The following is a 21,428-nucleotide window of genomic DNA, read 5'->3' as shown; positions in this document are numbered from 1 at the left end:
TATATTGTAGTATCGGAGCTAAATTTATTGATTTAGTAGCAGCATTTACTGATTCCTCATCACATCGATGCAAGAACTAACGATGGGAACAATGCAGACATACCTCAAAACACCTCCATTCAAATAGTTGTGACAGCAGTCACGAGACGAAATCGTACTCATGATATAACCATCTTTGTTTTCATTGCTCTTTTCTCGTTTTCCCCACCAGAAGTCGGAGAGGAAACTGACTCGAAAATACCTAGCTTTGCTATAAAATAATTAATCGAACCTACCATATGATCTCGACAAGGCAGAACTGCCATTAGACATACAAGGCCTCAATTTTGCTTACAAGTTCATTCTAGAAGACGAGGGGCAAAAATCTGCAATAATTATTGACGAGTGCACTCGAGCTTGCTTTAACAATCACACAAATGCTTTCTTATGAAGATTTCAATGTCTTCACCAAGTCTTCGCGTCTTCCAACTTATGGTTGTCTGAGAAATTTGGCTTCTTCGCTTCATGAATCACACTGTACTACATGAGAATGAAAAAGAATGGAAAACAATCATAAATTGCTTTCTGAAGCTATTTCTGGAAGCACTGAACTTTCTTTGTAAACTTCATTTAAATTTCACATTTAAAAAAAAAACTATAAAAACATGCAATTTCCATCCAAAATGATAAAAATTGACATTCTTGGTGGAACTTAAAATATATATCCTCAAATTTTGAAATTGTCTAGTTTAATATTTACTACTTTATAACAAAAATAAATTCTTTTCATAGTTCAAATAAATGTAGTTTCCAAATGAATTCTTGTAAATAAAATTCATTTCTTTCAGACATAAGACTAAGAAGATATAATGTTAACAAAAAGCGACAAGCTTAGAAAACGAGTAACAGAAGAACGAGAAGATAATGGCAGCATTCTTAATGATATCCAGCATTCAGACGGCCAAGAGGAAAAAAAAAATATGTACAGGGTGCCTTAGCTAAAATGGGAAAGAGAGGATGTGAAAAACCAACCTTTTTTCTATCAAAGTTCACTGGAATATTCTAGGAGAATTACAAGCCGAAGTCAAGTTCAGCTTGTTCTAGTATTGATGTCACCCTCTTGAAAAATTCAGGTTCCTTTTCCCTAACATCATCAAGTGTCCTTGACTCGTGTTCATCAGCCTGTAAACAATAAAAAAAATCAAGTACATAACTCCGGGACCAAATGAGTAATTGATTCTCTGCCCGCAGCAGACTATGACAAAATATGATCTGCATGAATACATCATGCATTTAGATGCATCTAAAGCATCTTCATCTTCATCTCCTTTTCCTTTCTGGGAGAGAAAGAAGATTAAGAGTTAAAAGTACGAGAAATTAAAAACAATGTTCGAGCAGTGCTGTAACTGCTATTTACAACTTGCTCATATTAACATTTAAAAATCCAACAGACATTACGTAACAACTATCATGTTACAGATAAAGTTGCCAAAAAAGGAAAGTGACTGAGTAGAAATTGATGTTACAATCATAATAAATAAACGTTTTGGACCAACGAAAAGCCCTGGCTTTTTTGTGTAAATCTCTGACAAGGAAAATATATCACATATCAGGATCAGATTGAAGGATGATTATACCTTGGTAAATAAAAAACTCAACAAACTATTGGAGAAAAATCAGAAGATTTGATACTATCCAAAAGAAGTACATCAATACTAGATATTCTATTTGATAATAAGTTGAATTGCATTAGAAAAATTGACTTCAACTTTGTATACCTAACAAGGAATTTTCCTTTTCTTGAGAGAATAGCAAGGAATTGATAAGACTGTTCTAACAATTTTTAAATATAGCAGAAGATACTTTTGTTTGTGAACTTGGCAACCATTCAAATAAGTTGCAACCAAACAATTTCAAAAGTAAAATATAGTAAGGCATTGGCTAGCTACAAAGAAGTATGATTACAACATGAAAGCCATTTACAAGAGCCTTTGAAAAATTTCTAGTGAAAACAGCCAATAGATTGGTGGATTTTAAAAGATTGGATTTGAGTGAAGAAAGCTAATTCAGGTACCTCTTTAAATTTCAAAAGAATCAAGTTTGACACTGAGGCTGGCTTCGTTCGGTCCCACCTGAAAAGAAATGGCAAGAAACCATAACGTGAGTGAACAGTGACTCCAAAATTGTACTCCCAAGATAAAATGGGGTTTTAATTTATGAAAATAGCACTAATGTCTCAAGTAAACCTCATAAAGAGATTTATTAGGTTTTATCCAATCATAGTTTTATTAATGAACTATACCATATAAAATATGCTGCCACTCCATTGTACTTTTTTTTAACAGTGTCACTTTGTTTTACTGCCCAGAATTAGAGTGTTTTTTTTTTCTTTTTTGAATGTAACAGTAACAATTATATTCAAGAAAACAAAGTACCAAGGGGGTACCACCTATTACAAAATATTTACAAGTTTGTCAGTGTATCTATTATACACCTAAAATCTTCCTCCCTATTAAAATCATGCCCTAAAACATTATACTCAAAATAATGAAACTAGCTATCCTTCAGTTTACGAATATTATTTTCCATACCCTCAAAAGCCCTACTATTTATCTCTTTCCAAATCACCCACAATGGGTCAAATGAATAGTTTATCTTACCTCAAAAACAAGAGCTTATACAGTGTAGAGTCTATAAGCTCTTCAATGGTTTACAACATGATGGTTTTTTTCCCCTAAACAAGCTGTTGGACTGTTTGGATTGAGTGATGTTAGTAAATAAATTCTAGTATTTACCTTCTGTCATGGACTCGGGAGTTAGCTACAGTTGTACACGAGACATTTAATCCAAAAGAAAATAGATACCTACCTGAATATAACAATGAACAAGTACCTGAGAGTTTGTTCAGATTACTACTATGAGATCTCACCCTCTCAATCACTTCATAGTTAAGACTGCTAGACTCCTATAGTGTTATGTCATCTTGCTGTGTCATAGTGACATAGGCCTGCCCTTTGTTTCTTTCTTGTTCTCCTCTCAATTCCCACCCTTGGTTTGGAGGTTTTCCACGGGATACTAACATCATTTCCGCATGTTGCACACTTTTTTTTTTGAAAAAAAAAAAGTATCAATTGTGCATGTTGCACACTTTCTTGCAGCAAGTACACCACAAGCTACCGACCACATGACCCACTCATCAAATACTTTTTCCACCTATGTCCCATATCCAAGTAACAAAAAAAATAGCTGCAGGATGATTCTTTGACCAGTGTGGCAGAGAAATGAGATGCCAAAATAAATTCAGAACTCCAAGAAATACTCTTCATGTTCCTAAATTGTCCACAATCCTTGTCTCTATTCAAAAACTCACTCGAGGTTACTTGATAGTTATCATATATTTGAGAATGAGGATTCGGGATGATTAGATATGCTAGAGAATGAGACTGGATCAACTATCTTGACGCATTGAGTCAATCAAGTATCTCAAGGGCAAGTTTTGTTGCTCTTTTATTTCAAACTCTTTTTATCCAATAAGGAAAAATTTGGCTTCATCAATACTGACTTGGCATCCATCATTTCGAATTATTACACTCTTGTTTTCTTTCAAAAGTCAATAGTGTTGAATATTTTCGTTATGAAGTGTGTAAACTATCAAACAAAAACATGAACTTAACATTTCCCAAGAGAGAACAGATTCTGTCCTTGAGAATTTGAGGTTTGGCAAAAGTAAGATGTTTTCAAGGAACAAGGCGACTATCAAAGAATCCGTGAGACTGAGTTAACAATTTCTAATCCTTTATTGCAAGATGAAACTGAATCTCATGTGGTCAGAAAAGGGATTAGAGACTGCATAAAATAACTATTATATCCTTTTTTACATTTCTTGTCCTCTAAAAAATTCTCACAATCTCATAATGTCTTTCTTGTTAGCTTCAACACTATTGTCGTTCCCATTACCTTATCTAAGACTTTTTCCAACGAAAACCAGAAACAAGCCATGAATGTGAAATGGAAGCATTGGGAAAAAAAAAAACAAAACCTGGGACCTACTGAGGTTACTGGCAAGAAAGAAGCCAGTAGGCTGAAAATGGGTGCATATGGTAAAGTATGAAGCAGATGGATCTACAAATCAAGGCTAGTAGCCAAAGGATATACCCAGACTTACGATTGATTATTCAAAAATACTCGCTTCGATTACAAAGATAGATACTGTTGGATATTGTTATAATTAGTAGCTAATTTCGGTTGGGAATTGCAGCAGTTCATATTAAAAATGCATTTCTGCATGGAGAACTAGAGGAAGAAATTTATAGGACATTCCAGCAGATTATGGAGGCAATTTGGCTTACTCATACTGTGTGTAAGTTGAAGAAAGTCTTGTATGTACTTCAACAATAACCACGAGCATGATTTGACAGATTTGCTGAAGTTAAGATGTCATGGTATATAAGCAGAGATAAGGAGGCCATACATTATTCACAAAACACCCACCTTTTGTTAGAGACACAACTCTCCTGGTATATTTTGATGAGAAAATAGTAACAGGAGATGATGGTACCGAAAGACAACATCGAAATCAGCACTTTGTTGTGGATTTTGAGATCAAGGCACTAGGATAGTTGAAATATTTTTTTTATGGGATTGAGGTAGCTCACTCTATACATGACATTTTTTGCTCACAGCAGAAATATTATTGATCTTCTTCAAGAAACGAGTAAGACAACATGCAAACCAGCAAGTATTCTAATAGACCAATAACTTAAACTAGGAAAGGCAGCAGTGGACGCGGCTGTAAACAGAGAAATATATCAACACCCAGAAGGAGGACTGATTTACGTCTCTCACATGCGACTAAATATACCATATGCAGTAGGCGATAAGTCAGTTTATAGATACCCTAAAGAACTCCATTTACCGGAAGCTCTCTGAGTGGTGCAGTATCTTAAAAGTACATCAGGTAAAGGTATTCTCTTCAAAAGCAATGGAAGTTTAGTTTTTGAAGCATATACAAATACCGATTATGCTCGGTCAATCATTTACAGAAGATCAACCTCCAAATATGGCATCTTTCTTAGGGGTAATCTGGTGATGTAAAGAAGCAAAAAATAGAAAATGGTAGCACCGGTCAAGTGCGAAAGCAGAATTTCGAGCAATGGCCCAAGGCATGTATGAACTGCTTTGGGTAAAGATCGCCTTAGGAGATTTGAAAATTAAATTAGATGGTCTGATGAGACACTACTGTGGTAATAAGTCCGTCTATAACCCATAATCTAGTACAATAAGATCAAATGAAACATACTGAAGTTAACAGATACTTCATCAAAGAAACACTAGAAAGCAGGTTGATTTTACACCTAACACAACCACACATGGCCAACTTGCTGTGCACTTACCAAAGAGTTAAGTAGTCTAGTGTCTCAAAGTATTGTCTCCAAGCTGGGGATAGAAAACACTTATTCACCAGCTTGAAGGGAAGTGTGGGAAAAAGTAATTAATTGTGTGTATATATTTTTCCTTTTTTTTAGATTGTATCCCTAGAATTAGGCCCATTTAACTATTACAGTAGAATATCTCACAAATCATAACATCCCAAACTAATTATGTTTTTTTCCTATAGCTAGAGTTGCCGTATATATATGTGCAACTTTCGTGAATTACTCAATAATATGAAATCAAATTCTTCCACATCTAGCTTTATGTTTCTGCAGAGAAGCATCATTAATTTTAAATGATTAGGATATTTTCTAAGCAAAACTACACACCTTACAAGTATTAATTCATTAACAGACCGCCACATTCCCCGTCCAACATTTTTGGCTGATTGTTCTCTAGCACTTCGCCCGTGCCACAGCTCTTTCACTATGTACCTCACTTCCTCGACATCTACCTAAAGAGGATGGAAAAGAAAATCGATCATTTTAGACAGAATCAAAATAGGTTTTTCTTCTGGAATTGAAGATATTTCAATATCAATCTAGTATAAACAAATGAATCAAAGGCTACAAAAAATAAAATATGCATAAAAAAAATGGAACTGATTTCCAATAAATATATTTCACCACTTATATGACAGATAAATTGGTCAAGTAAAGGATTCGGTAATTCAAGGAGAATTCCGACTTGTATTTAATGAAAATGATTTCACCATATGTAGCCAAAGGTTAAGCAGACAAATATTCTTCCCTGGCAAGTAGAGGACCACAAATAATGGATGATGCCTTATATGTCTCTTACTTAGGGTCCTAAGTAAGAAACACCCACACTTAATGTCATGCGAGAGTATGGATGATGCCTTATGGTCACGCCTTAAGGTCAGTATATTTTAACATCTTTCATGTAGTACCTTTTAAACCAAAAAAGAAGGGATCAAATAGGGATGTCAATGGTAACTGTATGAAGCTAGTACCAAGTTGCATAAGCAGTTAAAATGTTTTATCTGAATGCTAAAGCGCTTATTTTCCTTAGTAGAAACTTACACTTAAAACATGAATACCATTCACTAAGCCTCAGCCTAGAAGATGGAACAATGAGATGGCCAGACAATACAAATCTCTACTGGCCAGGGGAGAAAAATATTTTTCCTGACCAAAATGGTGCATGCATATTCATTATGCTCTTTTTATCGATTTTGTTTGCAGATTTTCTCTTTTTGAGGCAAAAAAGCGGTGTATGTAAACCTATCTGGATGTCAACATTAAAAAATGAACAGTAATGATAACTGCAAGTATACTCTCACAAAAGTCTGCTCCCGTACAGCACACAAACCACACTAGACAGATATAATGATATACTTCCTTGCTTTTGAGAAAAAGTACCTAGAAACCATACTTTAATTACAACCAGAACCTGAAGAGCCAATAGACATAGCAAAAATATAAGTTTCAATGTCCCTAACCGAACAAGCATATTGACCATAGACAAACTTAAGGGGAGGGAAAAATCTTGATTAATTGGGGTTGTTTATGTAAGAGGGCGGCAGAAGAGACATGTATCATTTGCTCCTATTGGATTCTCTTGCACATGGTTTTTGGGCAATGGCCTATGGTTTAATAGGAATAAATTGGGTTATGACTAGTACTATGAAGGATGAACTTTGGGCATGGAAAGATTTGGGCAATAGGAAGAAATGCTGGGATTGGTTCCTTTGGATACTTTTTGAGTGATTTGGAAGGAAAGAAATAGAAGCGTGTTCAACGGTTAGAAGAAGGAATACATAGATTGAGAGAGCAGTGGTTTCAAACCCTCGGTATTCTGGTTATGGATAAACAACTAGATCACATGGCAGGATCAGGAGAACTAATTGATATTCTTACAGATTTGTAAATAATTTTATACATGAGTTGGCACCCCCTTGGTGTATATACTTAATGATACTTTTACACTTAAAAAAAAAGAACTAAAAAGATAAAAGCACCTATAACTTGAGAAAACATTAAATAAATCTAAACCAAATAAAGATGACATCCAACCCAGTCAACCAACAGTAATCTTAGAAGCTATTTGATAGCCAAAACATCTTTTATAGGTAAAATGCCCTACCAGGACTTCAGTGGATGTACCATATAATGACTCTTCATGCTCAATAAGGCGTTGATGAAGCATCTCGTAATGATCGACATCTAGATTTACTACAGCCTCAGTTTGAACTTTCAATCCAGCAAGTTGTGTGATAACATATGAGGCCATGACCTGTCCAAAGATTGCAGGAATGGTACCGAGAACAGGAATGATGCGAACCCTGAACCCAGGCACAATCTGAAATCATGGTAAGAAGTAAGATATCAAACACATAAATAGCACTAAAATATAGAGATCATAGGCAATAGTTACTTTTTTCTTGGAGTGTACCACGACTAACCAAAGGTGAAAAAGATGGGAAACAAAACTATGGTGATTTATAAAGCATAATTGAGGTACAAACTAAAAATAAGGATTTTGATGAGGCAAAAAATATCCTGACTTCCCCATGAGAAGATTAGGTAAGTGAGCACAACTATCGAAGTGCTCCTTTGATCCCATATACTTTGGGAACATCCGATAAAGCTGGATCACTCTCAAAAGAGATATTACAAAATACTTATTACACATCCAAATCTAATTATAATTTAGGAATTCTAATAGAAAACTTAAGGATACTCAAAACATAAATAAAATAGTACGAAAAGCAAATAACAAAAATGAATAATAAAACCATTCTCCTAACATTCTAATACTGTTATTAACATCATTTTCTATTAAAGTAAGCAACAAAAAAAAGCACCTGATAATCTGAAGGGTTTTCCTCTTCTCCAGTTGGCCCCTTGAATGGAAGTAGTCTCGCCTTTGGTTTTTCCAATGAAAACACTATCGGAATGCCACTCTCAATGCCATAATCCTTCCTCAAACGGTGTCTTACCTGGAAAGGGGCACTTCAATAAGGATTCACACATCATTTCAAGCAATATGAACCAGAAAAGCCATGTGTATAATACAGGTGGAGATAGAAAGAACAACATTACTCAAAGATGGAAATTCTCTAAATGCAGATCATTATTTTTAAACTAAATGAAACAAAAATCTTCCAACCAATATTTTTTTGTCCTTCCTTTTACTACAGTTTTACTTAGATAACTCAATTTAACAGACCCAATAATTGTATATCCTCTGCCACTAGATGATTCCTGTATGCAATAAAACACTGCTAAATCACTCTCAAGCAACCTTAAGTAATAAAAGGGCAAGATGCTGATAGAAAGTATTTTGCTGAAATGTAATAAAATTGAAAAAAAAAAGTATATGTAGTGCATTTCAGGGTGGCTAAATGAGATATACAGTTAAAGATTAATTTTTTGAAAAGTAAGCTTTTGGCTGAGAAAAAAAAAGACGAGAAAGATAGGAACGGGATAGTACACACAATTCAATAGAAAACCAGATAATCTCTAGGCAACTTAGGCCAAAAAATAGCCTTATAGAGGCTCTGCACCATAGCCCAAAGAGAAGCCACAAAAGGTAACCTATCCCAAGGAAGCAAAAGACAGGAGAAATGATCTTTAAAGATCCTTGCATTTCTCTCCACCAATAGCCAAACAAACAGTGTTCCCACCAAACACTTATAAAAACCACAATTCAAAGACGCGACTAATAACTTCAGCCATGGTCTTCAAAGAAACAAGGGAAGATGATCCCCTTGCCAAAATCCCATTTTCCCCTAAACCAAGATCTTGTAGAAATTTTGAATTGTAAATTGTTCGCTTCACTATCTTTTGTATAAGAAGGATTCGCTTTTGCTTTGATGCCTCATCTATAGTAAACTTCCATTCAAGAGAGAGATAGGGGGTACCCACTTAGTGGTGGGGATTTCCTAATTTAGTCCTAGCTAGAAGATGGCACACAAGACTTCTTCTCCTCCAAATTTGGTCTCACAGAATAACAAAATTCCTCTCAACTATTATACTAACAAATATATGCAAATAATGCATCTTCTGAAGAAAGTTTAGCTTTATACACACACATGTAGCAAAATAAAGAGCACACGTGTAGTACACTTCTTCAGAAAAGGATACATCATGACAGATATTTGAAAAAAAAATTACAAAAATTACCATAAAAAACAAGAATGATAAGTTTTGAGGAATAAAGGTGCCTGTAAATACCAAATGAAATATTCTTATAGCAGTAAGTTTTCTTAAGTTACTTAAAGTAAGTTCTTAAAAAGAAATAATTATGTGTTTGAATAAGGTATTAATTAATTGTAAAAATGAGTTGTTGCTTTCTATAAAAGAATTAATAAATAAATACATGTATAGAAAATATATCTTATGATTTACATGATCATATATATATATTGTTAAATTTAAATGTTTTACTTCAAAAAATATTGTTAATTTTAAAAGTATACGAAGAGGATAATTAAATAAATTGGTTACACTAAAAAAATAAGAACTAAAAAAGTTAGGAGTAAAACACTTATTCTCTACCTTTTTAAAATAATTTTTAAAAACTAATAAGCACGTCACTTTTTATATTACAATCACAAAAGTTAGAACAAGATGCTTAAAATTCTCTGAAAGCAACAAATAAACAATCCCATAAAACCTCTTATTATCGAAGTGAAAAAATGGCGTCTTATTATGGTCCAAATTCATGAGATTATCACCCAAAGTTTCAAAAATCAGATTATTGTGGGAGCATATCACATGGACAAGCATCCAATAATTATTGTGAGAGCATGATCACATGGAAACACCCAAGAACTCAAGTGATTAAGGAAATAAAAACTAAAAGTGTCCATAAACATTACAGCTCTGGATAATGGGTCGTTTGTTGACTCTCTTAAATCAGCAATTCGAATTCTTGTTGGATCAACCCTAGCACCAGCACCTGTAGCAGATAGAACCTTTAAACCTCTACGCACACATGCAGCAAGAAGTGCCACCTGTTGCGCAAGAAGATATAAAACCCAAACAAAAAATTGAAAGTTACAGATATCACTTCACAAGCAGGTAGAAAATGACATGCAACAATTTTCTTTTCCACAAATCAAATGCTAGGATGATTATAGAGCTTCATTTGATCATGTGTATGGCATCAAATAAGCAAGAAAGCTTTCTAGTGCATTTATAGTGACCATAATCATACAAACAAACATGATCTACCTGCAGATACAGCTATAGACATATAAATACTCATGCACAGAAAGGAATATACACAAATGAGATGGCGAAATCCCATGGGTTTTGGCACGACCCAACTCAATTGGGGCCTTGGCCTGGTTTAAGGTGTATATATCTGCACGTACCGGGGGCCAGATAGGTGGGTTTCCCATTTTCTGAATTCATCCTGTCCTGATATTAATTTACAAATTTACTTTTAACATTTTATGATTTACTAGCCCTGTATATACAGTTAAGTACACGTCATTTCCATTCTGGCTGGTAGGCAACTCACTGCCATCCTATTCTCCTAACCAAACAGCTGCACCTGCAACCACATGACAACATCCTATTTTTCTCCTTTATCGGAAAGATGGCAACTGCCACAACCGCCTACCCAATAGTCAACCCTCACTCAGCAACATCCATGACTTCCATCCCTGATTTCCCAAACACAAATTCTTTTACAGTCTGCAAATCATAAAATTAAATAGAGAATGTGATAATAGAAATTATCTCACCACCAAAATCTTCCATAATAAACAAGGATACCTGGTCCAGCAAAATGGGGTGGTGATCAAATATAAATGGAGATGGATAATGGTTTCAGTCCCCAAATCAGATGGTCTGGCAGAGTGGATGGTGCTCAAAGATAAGTGGGGTGGATATTGGTTTCAATTTACTAATCAAGATAACCGAGACACAAAGAGAAGCTAAGTACCAAAGGGAGGGGTTGGAAGGCCCACCCAGCTACTATACATAAATGCACATCTATGTGCCAGAGTAAAGCTTCGGTGTTTATTTTACCAGAAATTATGAATTCTAATTCTTCTAATTCCTCATTGAAATACGATAAAAAAATGTGCACAGAGCGTATCTTTGTGTCAATGTTTTGTATTTTACCTTTGTATCAATGTTATCAATGCAATCCAAAACAAAATCAGGGTTGCCTGAGAGAATCTCATCTTCAGATGATGAATCATATAGGAGCACTTTTGCATCTACTTGGCACTCAGGAAAGATTGAAGAGAAATGCTTTTTGAGGCACTGAGCTTTTGGAATTCCAACATCTGCTCTCATTGCAACAGCGTGTCTATTTAACGATGAAAGTGATACCTTGTCATGTAATCAATAATAAGTACAATACCTACTGTTGTTTGACAGGATACAGATAATTAGAAACAGAGAAGGAAACTTAAAGGAGAACCGTGTAATAATAAAAGGAGATACAAGTACCATATTCTAACTACTTTGGATTATAGCATGGCACATGTAGGTTTCATACATGAGACCATGATCAACCAAATAATTGAAATAATCAACAGCAGTGCCAGAGAGCTATTGTGACAGCCATAAGAGTGACATATATATTAATAAAATAACAATTGAACCAAATTCATTTTCATTTGATGAGAAGGTAATTAGTGATGAGAAAGCAGTAAAATAAATCACTAAATGCACATAATAAAGATGGAGAGGACAATAGAATGATAAGTAATAGATGCATGTACTTTCAACTTAGTGACACTAGTTCTCCCATAAACATGAAGTAAAAAAAATGCATGAGCAAAGCAAGATCAGAGTGTATGAATTATGTTCTTTCCCTGTTAACCCAAATAGGGGGGAGAGAGAGAGAGAGAGAAAGAAAGAAACAGAATAACACTGTGAATTAGTCCTGGACTGACAGTTTTAATGCATAAAAGAAGTGCAAGACCATAAAATAAGGTTACCAACATAGAGTGGAAATTTTGCATGAACATTTAAGAAAAGGAGTTAAAGAAGCTAGAACATATAAGATAAAATCATATAAAAAATACCTGGTCAAAATCCACAAGAAGAAGCCTGCCAACTCCCGATCTCAAAAGCATGGATGCTGCATGACTCCCAACCCCTCCAAGACCAATGACCACAACGTATGATCCAGATACTTTCTGTTGAGACTCAAGGCCAAAGAATTGAATATTCCTAATAATTTAACAAATCAATGCATGTTATTCAATTCAAAATTTAACCTTAAAGGAAAATCATAAACAAAATAGAAGGTTTGGATCCTTTGTCCATCCAGGCCTTTGTGCCAAACATATATCTGTCTGCTTAGATAAACCCAAAAGTGCAATGGTATATAATAGCAACTCAGTAAAATGATTTAAAGACTGAAGAAGTACTTAGATGCTTGCAGTTAAAGTAATATCAAAAACATCCAAACTGCATCAAAATTCCAACTCTTCAGTAATTTTCATGGTGTCAAATTGACAACACTGCAGCATTAAATAAGTGTTGAACATGTTAATGAGTTAAAACATAGACCTCACCCAAAAAAGAAAACAAAAATAAATGTTAATGCACATACAAACACTCTGCTCCTTGGAAACAAAATAGCTGATCATACTCCAGTATTTTTGTTGAAAAAAGTCCAATCTTGCCCAAAAAAAATAACCACGTTCACAGTCACAAATATTTTAAAAGTTCAAAAGATGGTAATATTGATTGTAAAATGACAGTTCACCCGCACACCATCATAATCTTTTTCCCATTTCAGTTTAGGAGAAAAAGAAAGGAAAGCTAAATGCCAAACAGGAAAAGGGAAAACAACTAAAGTAACTGAACGCGATCGAATACTGGAAAGATACAAGGCAAAAGATTGGTGACCAAAGGGTTTACCTGAATCTGCAGGATTGACTACCAAAAGCCATTTGTACCTGCTTGCAAAGATGAATATGGTACATATCCTATTGTCTTTAGCTGCTAACTTCAATTGACAATTGTAGCAGTTTGATATTAAGAATGTTTTTCTACATGGAGAATTGGAAGAAGAAATCTTACATGGAGATTCTCTCCGCTTTTACTAAAGGAGTAGGAACAAACAGAATACGCAAATTGAAGAAGGTACTGTATGGGATTAAACAGTCTCATTGGGTATAGTTACCTAGATTTGCAAAGGTAATATTATTCATAGGGTACAAGTAGATTTAGGGAAACTACACCTTGTTCATTAAGCATTCAGAGTCAGTAGGAGTCACAACCTTCATGATATATGTAGATGAAATATTTGTTACAATAAACAATGAAGATGAAAAAGTAGCTTCCAAGAAATGCTTGGCTGGATAGTTCGAGATTAAGGAGTGAGGAAATTTAAAATATTTTCTCGGAATAGAACTGATGTACTCAAAGTCAGAAATATTCATTTCCCAACAAGAATATCACATATTTTTTAAAGGAAACCAACAAACTAGCATACAAGCCAGCTAGCATACTCACTGATCTCAATCATAAACTGGAACTGACAGAAAAAAACCCAGATGTGAACAGGGAAATCTACCAGAAACTAATAGGAAAATAGATATACTGGTCAAATACCAAGCCAGACATTGCATTTGCCGTTAATATAGATAGACAGTTCATGCACAATCTTAAAGAAGTACACTTACAAGCAGCCTACAGAATACTTCATTACTTGAAAGGTACTCTGAGGAAGGGGAATTATGTTCAAAAAAACAATGAGCAGCTTCTTGAAGCATATAGTGATGCAGAATATGTTGGATCACTAATTGACAGGAGATCCACTTTTGGATATTGTACCTTTCTTGTACGGAATCTAGTAACATAGAGAAGTAAGAAGCAGAATGTGGTAGCTTGGTCTAGTGAATAACAGAGTTTAGAGCTATAACTCAAAGAATGTGTAAGTTTTATGGTTGAAGATGATTTTAGAAAACTTGAAAATTCAATGAGATAGACCAACGAGACTCTAGTACGATAATAAATTAGTAACTAGTTTCGCTTATATTCCAGTATAATATAACAGAAATAAGCACATTGAGGTAGTCAGACACTTCAGTAAAGAAAAGTTGGACAGTGAAATTATTTATACTCCATATATGCCAACTACTTCACAACTTACAGATGTTATGACTAAAAGATTAAGTAATCTAATATTTCAGACAATTATTGTCAAACTGGGAATAGATAGTATCCATTTACCAGCTTGAGAAAGAGTGTTATGAAGTACAAATTAGGGTTTCATTAGGGTAAATAGTAATTGGTAAGAGACCCGATTTTTTTTTTTTTTGGAATAGTAAGAGACCCGAATTTTTGTAATCTATAAATAATATTATTTCCTTTTGTTGTTGTCATTCACTTGTATGTATAGAGTCCTAATATTCAATAAAATAAAACAATAATTCATCCTTCCACATAACTTCTATTATGTTTAACTTCTCCTATTATGTTTTCTTGTTTTTTCTCTTTATGATGATTTCTTATCCTCCTTTTTTGTACCTTTCTTTTTTACCCTTCTCTTAAGAATATTTCTTTTATCTCTCAAAAAAAGAATCATGTGAATTAAAACATCTACTATTTTCATCTTAGAAAATCATTTCAGATCCAAGTAATGAATTTCTTAAGATAAAGAAAAGATGGTATTCCTAACAGTGACTTTTGTCAGCTTTATGGCCTTCACTAATGGATTATCACAAATTAAATTTGTAGCTGCTTCAGAAATTTTTTGTTCTATAGAAATCCTAGGAAATTTTAAATGATGACTAGGAATTAATGGAAGTTCCCAACTTTCACTGGCGACAATCTGGGGGCCACCACATTAGGATTCACTAGGAGTTCTCAGATTCTCATAGATGCTAAAAATATCGCAACTCATACAACACAGACTCCACAAGATTATGTTCTGAAGAATTAAGAAAAACGATAAACATATTTAAGAAAGCATTTTTTGCAACCTCAAAAGCCCAATATGAAAGTGTAAAGAAGCATCAAATGCATGCTCCATGTGTAAATTGGAAATATTGCTTCTAGCTTTGCCTGAGCCTTATGCCTTAATGTAGAAGCTATGTGTATATGTTGTTCTGAGTAACAAATGATCGTGAAAACTCGATAAAATTGAAGAAAGAAGATTTGCATGTATTAAACCTATTTTGAGGCGTCCAAGTACATTAAAATTAGAAGAAAATTTCAAAAGACATAAGGATTCAGGTCAACTGGACACATCAAACTAAAAAGTACCTAGTCAGATGTTCAGAAACTACTTCATCCGTAAGAAGATCCTGACCAGCCATTCTGCAACTTTGATCTGCAGCAATGCAGCTGTGCTTAACTATCTCAGACGCAACCTCTTTACCTGTCAATTACAGCTACATCATACACTGCCAACTTTCATTTTTAATCATATGCTGCCAAGATTCACTTTTAAACTGAAAAGTAAACTTTTCAAGTCAGATTAACTAAATAGTTCAAAATCAAGATCAGGCAGCATAAGAATACATATAAATGATGGAACCAACAAATTTGGTGGTTGAATGTGCCATGATCTTAAAATCCTGTTTCGTTGTGCTAGTTAGAGAGGGAGAGGAGGGGGACTACATATGTTGATTTTCTTTCTTCATGCTACAGAAGTGTGATTTTCTTCTTGGATAAAAGAAGTATTATTAAAAAGAGCGAAGAAGATAGCACAAGAGGAGGACAAAAATCATACATCAGTAGCCATAAGACCATAGTATCAAAAGAGCAAAAGGATAACTCTGAAATCGCCCCTTTCAGCACCTCTGAACCTTCTACATAACTCTCGCACAAAAACATCCCATTCTAGTTTCCACATTCTTGACTAACCAACCTTGATAGCAAACATTGGCAACCTCGTCTAGGAACAAAGAGGCAGTTGCCACCCCTTTTTTTTCCAAAATAAAGAGGCAGTTGCCACCCCTTGATCCTTTGGTGTTCCATTTACCCAAAAATATTTGAGGCACCTGCATATCCAGGCCTTCGAATTAACTCCCTCAAACAGAGAAAGCTTTACCCTTGGCAGTAATAAACCACCACTAATGATCTTTGCGTCAATTGTCTAATTCAACGTCATGCGTGGTGGCCATGGGTAGTAATTTTTTGCCTAAGAACAAAGAGACAGTTGCCATCCATTGATCTTTCGGTGTTCCATAAACCAAAAAATATTTGAGGCACCTGCATATCCAGGCCTTGGGATTAACCCCCTCAAACAGAGAAATCTCTACCCTTGGCAGCCTTAAACCACTACTGACGCTCTTCGCGTGTCCATTGTCTAATTCAACCTCATGCATAGTGGCTGTGGTTGGTAATCTTTTGCCTAAAGACAGACCCCGTACTTTCCAGATAGTTTGAGTCCTCCTGTGATTTTGCCCATGTAGCATCTCTACAATTTGTTGACTGTTGGCACGTCTGTTCCTGAGACTCATACATGTCAGACATAAATTCTGGTCAATCTCTGATTGACTTCGATGACAGAATCTCCAAGTTGCGGGAGTTTCTGTTGCTCCAAGATTATGGACTTGCCCTTCGCACGGGTCACCAAAATGACTGAAGGCTACACGTCCTCAGAGGCAAATGCTCTCATACCGCCTTGTCAAGAGTCTTGGTCACTGACTCAGTCTTGAGAATGAAAGTTTGAGAGGAGGAAGAAGGTTAAGAGCTAGGGAGAGACAAATCAAGAGAGACTGTGAGAGAGAGAGGGTGAGAGAGAGTGAAGCAATTATTTGAATTTGAATTTCCCGGATAGTTTTCAAATATTCGTTACATCTGTTATTTATACAAGGCATGGAGTGTCTGACAAACTTCTAACCGAATAACAACCCTTATGATTGTTCCCTCTTATATTTCTCCCGGTAGTGTAGCCGAAGGACTCACATCCTTATTCTTGCGCCTATTGTAAACATTGAAGGGTTTGTTGTTGTTGTCAGTTGCCTATAGGTGAATGCATCTATCAAATGGGGAAACCTGAACCGAACTCCATTTAGTGGGTGTCTACGGGATACTCATCCACGTAAAGGGGGTAATATGTCACCCACCTATCAAAAAATTTTATATAACTGCAGATGTCATATTTATAAAAACTGAATCCTTCTTTAGCCAACCTTATCTACACGAGAAGACAATATCAGAAAATAAGGATTTATTCATGCTTGAAATTCCATTCCCATCCTTACCACCAAACACTATATCCCCTCAGTCAAAGTTTCTCCAAAACCTAGAAAATGAGCCCTCTCAATCTCAGTTGGCCTAAAACCCAAAAAATGAATCCCAGTTACACCAAAATCCAAATAACGAGCCTAGACCAGTAACCACACAAGACCCACAATTCAATTCACCGTTCACTCAAGTGTACTCTCAAGGAGGAGAAATTTGGATCTTAAATGAAAGGTAATTCAAGCGTCTAAGCCAAGTGCTAAGAATGAGGTAACTTCTAAGAACTCTCTACCTTCTTATATTGATTTACTTATTACACTTAAAAAAGATACTAAGGAATGTACTAAAGATCCACTCTACCCAATTTTAAACTTTGAGTCATTTAATATATGTTCCCTATCTCACAAAAAAAAAATTTATGAATCTAAATGCAGCGTGTGTTCCTAATACATTGTCTAACCCGTGAAGAATGGAAAAATATCATGAAAGTTGAAATACAGACAGCACAAAAAAAATCAGACATGGGACATGGTGGATTTTCCAAAGGAAAAGATACATGTGGAATACAAGTGGGTGTTTACTACAAAAATAAGGTTGATGGGACCACAAACAAATATAAAGCAACACTTGCAATGAAATGGTATATTCAAACTTCTAGGATAGATTATCATGAAACATTTGCACCAGTTGCCAAGATGAATATAATGCTAGTCCTACAACACCTAGCTGCCAACTTTGATTGGCAGTTACAGCAATTTGATGTAAAGAATGTCTTTTTGCATTCTCTCTCTTTCACTTTTACCTTAATCTATGTGGCTACATGAATAACTACTCTTTAACTAGCTCTTGTTCTCTCTCTTAGTGCCAACCATGAGATCTTCCTCACACTCTCAATTCTATCAACCACTGCCAAAAAGATTTTAAGCTGAGAGAAATAATATAGAGGAGCTCTAGATAATGACCTTGGATGAGAGTAACGACCCCCTAAGAAAAACAGAAGGTACCTTTCTGACAAAGAAGTTATTCAATAATAGGCTACTTCAAATTGACACAACAAATATGGGAAAGTAAAATCTTGCTTTTAGAAAATTTGTGTTGGATGATCTATTCTCCAATTACTTTCCTAAAAACTTTCAATTAAAAAACCAAATTTGGCTGTTATGGAAAAGCAAATTCATGATTGTTTTCTTAAAGCAACAAAATTACTTCCAATAGAAGCAAATAAAAATCATTAATGTGTTCTAATTACTCAATACATCTTTAGGTAAAAGTTTATAGAATACTATAAATATATTTTAACATCTAAAAGAATAAGCGGAATAAAAATAAAATATATTACTTTTATTTCTATGATATTTTTAACAACACATATACATAAGTACCAAATAAAAGTATTTTATACAGCATCAAAATAATATATTAACGAAATATTATAATTACTTTTCATGTCAGCAAACTTTTTAAAAAAGATACTTATCCAGACAGCACTACCAAATGAAGTCATACTCAACCAAGCCCCTAATAACCTAAGCCTCGATATTAGTAACAGCAAAACCACTCTTATTCAGGATAACATGCCACCCGGAATTAACCAAAAACTTGCAAAAAGGTAAGCACATTATTGGACATCTCATGGGGCAGGAGCAAAATAATGCCATAATCAAACTAAAGATGGGATGAAAATCTTCAATCTCATCCTCCCCTACACTCAAACATTTAAGTAAACCTCTCCCAAACATGAGATAATATATGACTACAAACATCAACTACCAAAGTGAAAAGGAACAAAGAAAGAGGATTTTCCTGCCTAACCCCATGCTACCCTGAAACATAGCTTTAGGTTCACCACAACAATTACAAAGAAACTCAAGAGAGGCATCCCTCCATCCATCTCCAACAATCCCCAAACTTTTCTCTACATGACCTTATTCAAAAACCCCCAATTAACATTATATATAATCCTTTTCAAAAATCAAACTTAAACACTGAACCTAACATGTAAATCTTTTCACATCCTAAGTCATTCATTAGCAATGAGGGGAAGCTCAAGCACTCATCAACCTAAAAAAAAATGCATTGTACCACCTTCATATTTTATTGAACTATAAATAACATGTCAAAGTTCCATCAATTCATACTTCTACAACGACATTATAACTCAACAAACAAAAGATTATTTTCATAAAATGTTAACAATTTCATTAGTAGGTATAGATGATTAACAAGTAACCCTCAAAATATTTCTTTTTAGAGTGTAGTGGGCTCCCGCGCTTAACAATATTAATTTCAGTACATAAAATTCAACTACTACGAAATAGATTTTGACAAAGTCCAATAGGACCAGCAAATAAGGTGATTCGACAAGAATGGGAAATTGAGGGGTGACTTGAAATGCGCTATTACACTGTCAAACCCTAGTCTCATATAAACATAAACGTGATTATTGAAGAAACTACAAAAATAACAGATGCAATATCATGGTGCTAAATGAGTCCCAGCAAAAGAAAAAGGTTTTCAGTTCTTTCTATGGCTTAACCACACTTCAGAAATTAGGTGAGAACTCACCATTCAATTCTATGGAATGTTTATGATGTGGCCTCAGGACCCTTCTGCAAAAACAAGAAACACATAGCATTATAGAATACCTTGTCTCCCCTGATTAGTTAACAAGAATCCATAAGTTCGGCTTGAAAGTTCAGAACACTTGGAATTTCCGAAAAGAAAAATAGAAACAAAAACCAGAAGTTCAATAAGTCACTGAACCCCTATCAGAGTAAAAGAAGAACTACAGTCATCTCTCTTCCTTTCTGTTTCCTCTCAGGAATGCTAAAATAAAACAAGAAGATTGCAGTCATCCACAATAACGAGAAATAACCTACCCTGTAAGAACCTTTAGAAGAGCGACCGTAGAAACGGAGCCGAGAAGAGCGCCAGCTCCTACCAATGCCAAACACTTGAGTTTCTCCTCCATTTACAGATTTTCTCTAGTTTCCCCTCTTTTCTCAGTGGCCAAACAGTAGCGTCGAGTTTTATTTCGAGCCTCGGGATTCCTCTGTTCACCTCGTACTGGTAGCCATGGCGTTTCTCCTTTTTGTCCTTTCTTTTACTTTAAGAAAAACTAGCATTAAAAAAAAAAAAAAAAAAAATCCTTCTTTTTCCTTCCCCATTTTATACGGGGACTTTTTTCATATAATTTCTTCTTAAAAAATATTTTATAATAAAATATTAATTTAATTACTGTATTATTTCAACTATTTAAATTAATTTTTTATATTTTTATTTATTATTTTAATTCTTATATTTTTAAATATATATTTTATTTTTTATTCATTAATATCATTAATAAAAATATTACATAAATTCATATTAATTACATTAGATATTCTGAATAAAATATTATTTATATAATGTAACAAATGGATAATACTAGTATACATGATAATTCTATAAATATTTTAAAATTAAACTATTTTTTAATTTGAAATCACAATAATCAAAATGAAAATATATATATATATGTATATAAATATCAATTTAAATATTTTAAATATAATTAAATTTATTATATTGTTTAAATTACATTTACAATATATCAAATAAAAATTTAGTTTAACCATATATGTAATTGTGTTGGGGGATTTTATTATATGATTTAATTATATCAAAAAATGTAATTAAACAATTATTATATTTTTTTTAATTTTAAACAATTATATTTTACTTATACAATTAACAAACACCATTAACTGAATCAAAATATATAATGGCACTAATGTAACTATAACCTTTAGCATATCTATCTATACATTTATAAATATTAATATATAAAATTTTGACACACCCAATATATTTTTTCACTATAATTTTTGATATATG

The 21,428-nt window shown here is 34.1% G+C and overlaps 1 protein-coding gene across 4 annotated transcripts; it reads right to left on the bottom strand.

Moving 5' to 3' along the window:
- Window positions 1-2: 2 nt before the first annotated feature.
- LOC110809757 (NAD(P)-binding Rossmann-fold superfamily protein) lies at window positions 3-20,667 on the bottom strand. 4 transcript variants are annotated; one of them, XM_088213156.1, is made up of 12 exons: window positions 20,432-20,664; window positions 20,118-20,161; window positions 15,624-15,738; window positions 12,428-12,575; window positions 11,514-11,726; window positions 10,259-10,393; window positions 8,240-8,374; window positions 7,519-7,734; window positions 5,742-5,866; window positions 2,054-2,111; window positions 1,012-1,161; window positions 3-519 (listed from the first exon to the last, which is right to left on the bottom strand). In XM_088213156.1, exons 1-11 carry the CDS (start codon window positions 20,521-20,523, stop codon window positions 1,051-1,053), a joined length of 1,392 nt encoding a protein of 463 aa, XP_088069282.1. In that variant the 5' UTR covers window positions 20,524-20,664; the 3' UTR covers window positions 3-519; window positions 1,012-1,050. The 4 variants fall into 4 exon arrangements, 3 of the variants coding, with proteins under 3 accessions (XP_088069282.1, XP_088069274.1, XP_088069289.1); XM_088213148.1 differs by having other exon boundaries at window positions 3-514; XR_015816927.1 differs by lacking the exon at window positions 3-519 and having other exon boundaries at window positions 1,118-1,161; window positions 7,539-7,734; window positions 20,432-20,667.
- Between the last annotated feature and the right edge of the window lie 761 nt (window positions 20,668-21,428).

This window comes from Carica papaya, chromosome 1, assembly GCF_054855325.1.
Source record: "Carica papaya isolate Zhongbai chromosome 1, ASM5485532v1, whole genome shotgun sequence".
NCBI classification, from domain to species: Eukaryota; Viridiplantae; Streptophyta; class Magnoliopsida; order Brassicales; family Caricaceae; genus Carica; species Carica papaya.
The sequence above is the reverse complement of the archived record's forward strand: the minus strand, read 5'-3'. Positions and strand labels throughout refer to the sequence as shown.

Coding starts and splice junctions, on each gene's coding strand:
- LOC110809757 (XM_088213156.1), bottom strand. CDS start 20,523: ATGGAGGAGAAACTCAAGTGTTTGGCATTGGTAGGAGCTGGCGCTCTT. Junction 20,162..20,431: donor CTTCTAAAGGTTCTTACAGG/GTAGGTTATTTC, acceptor TTGTTTTTGCAG/AAGGGTCCTGAGGCCACATC. Junction 8,375..10,258: donor ACGACCCATTATCCAGAGCT/GTAATGTTTATG, acceptor GCCCCTTTCCAG/GTAAGACACCGTTTGAGGAA.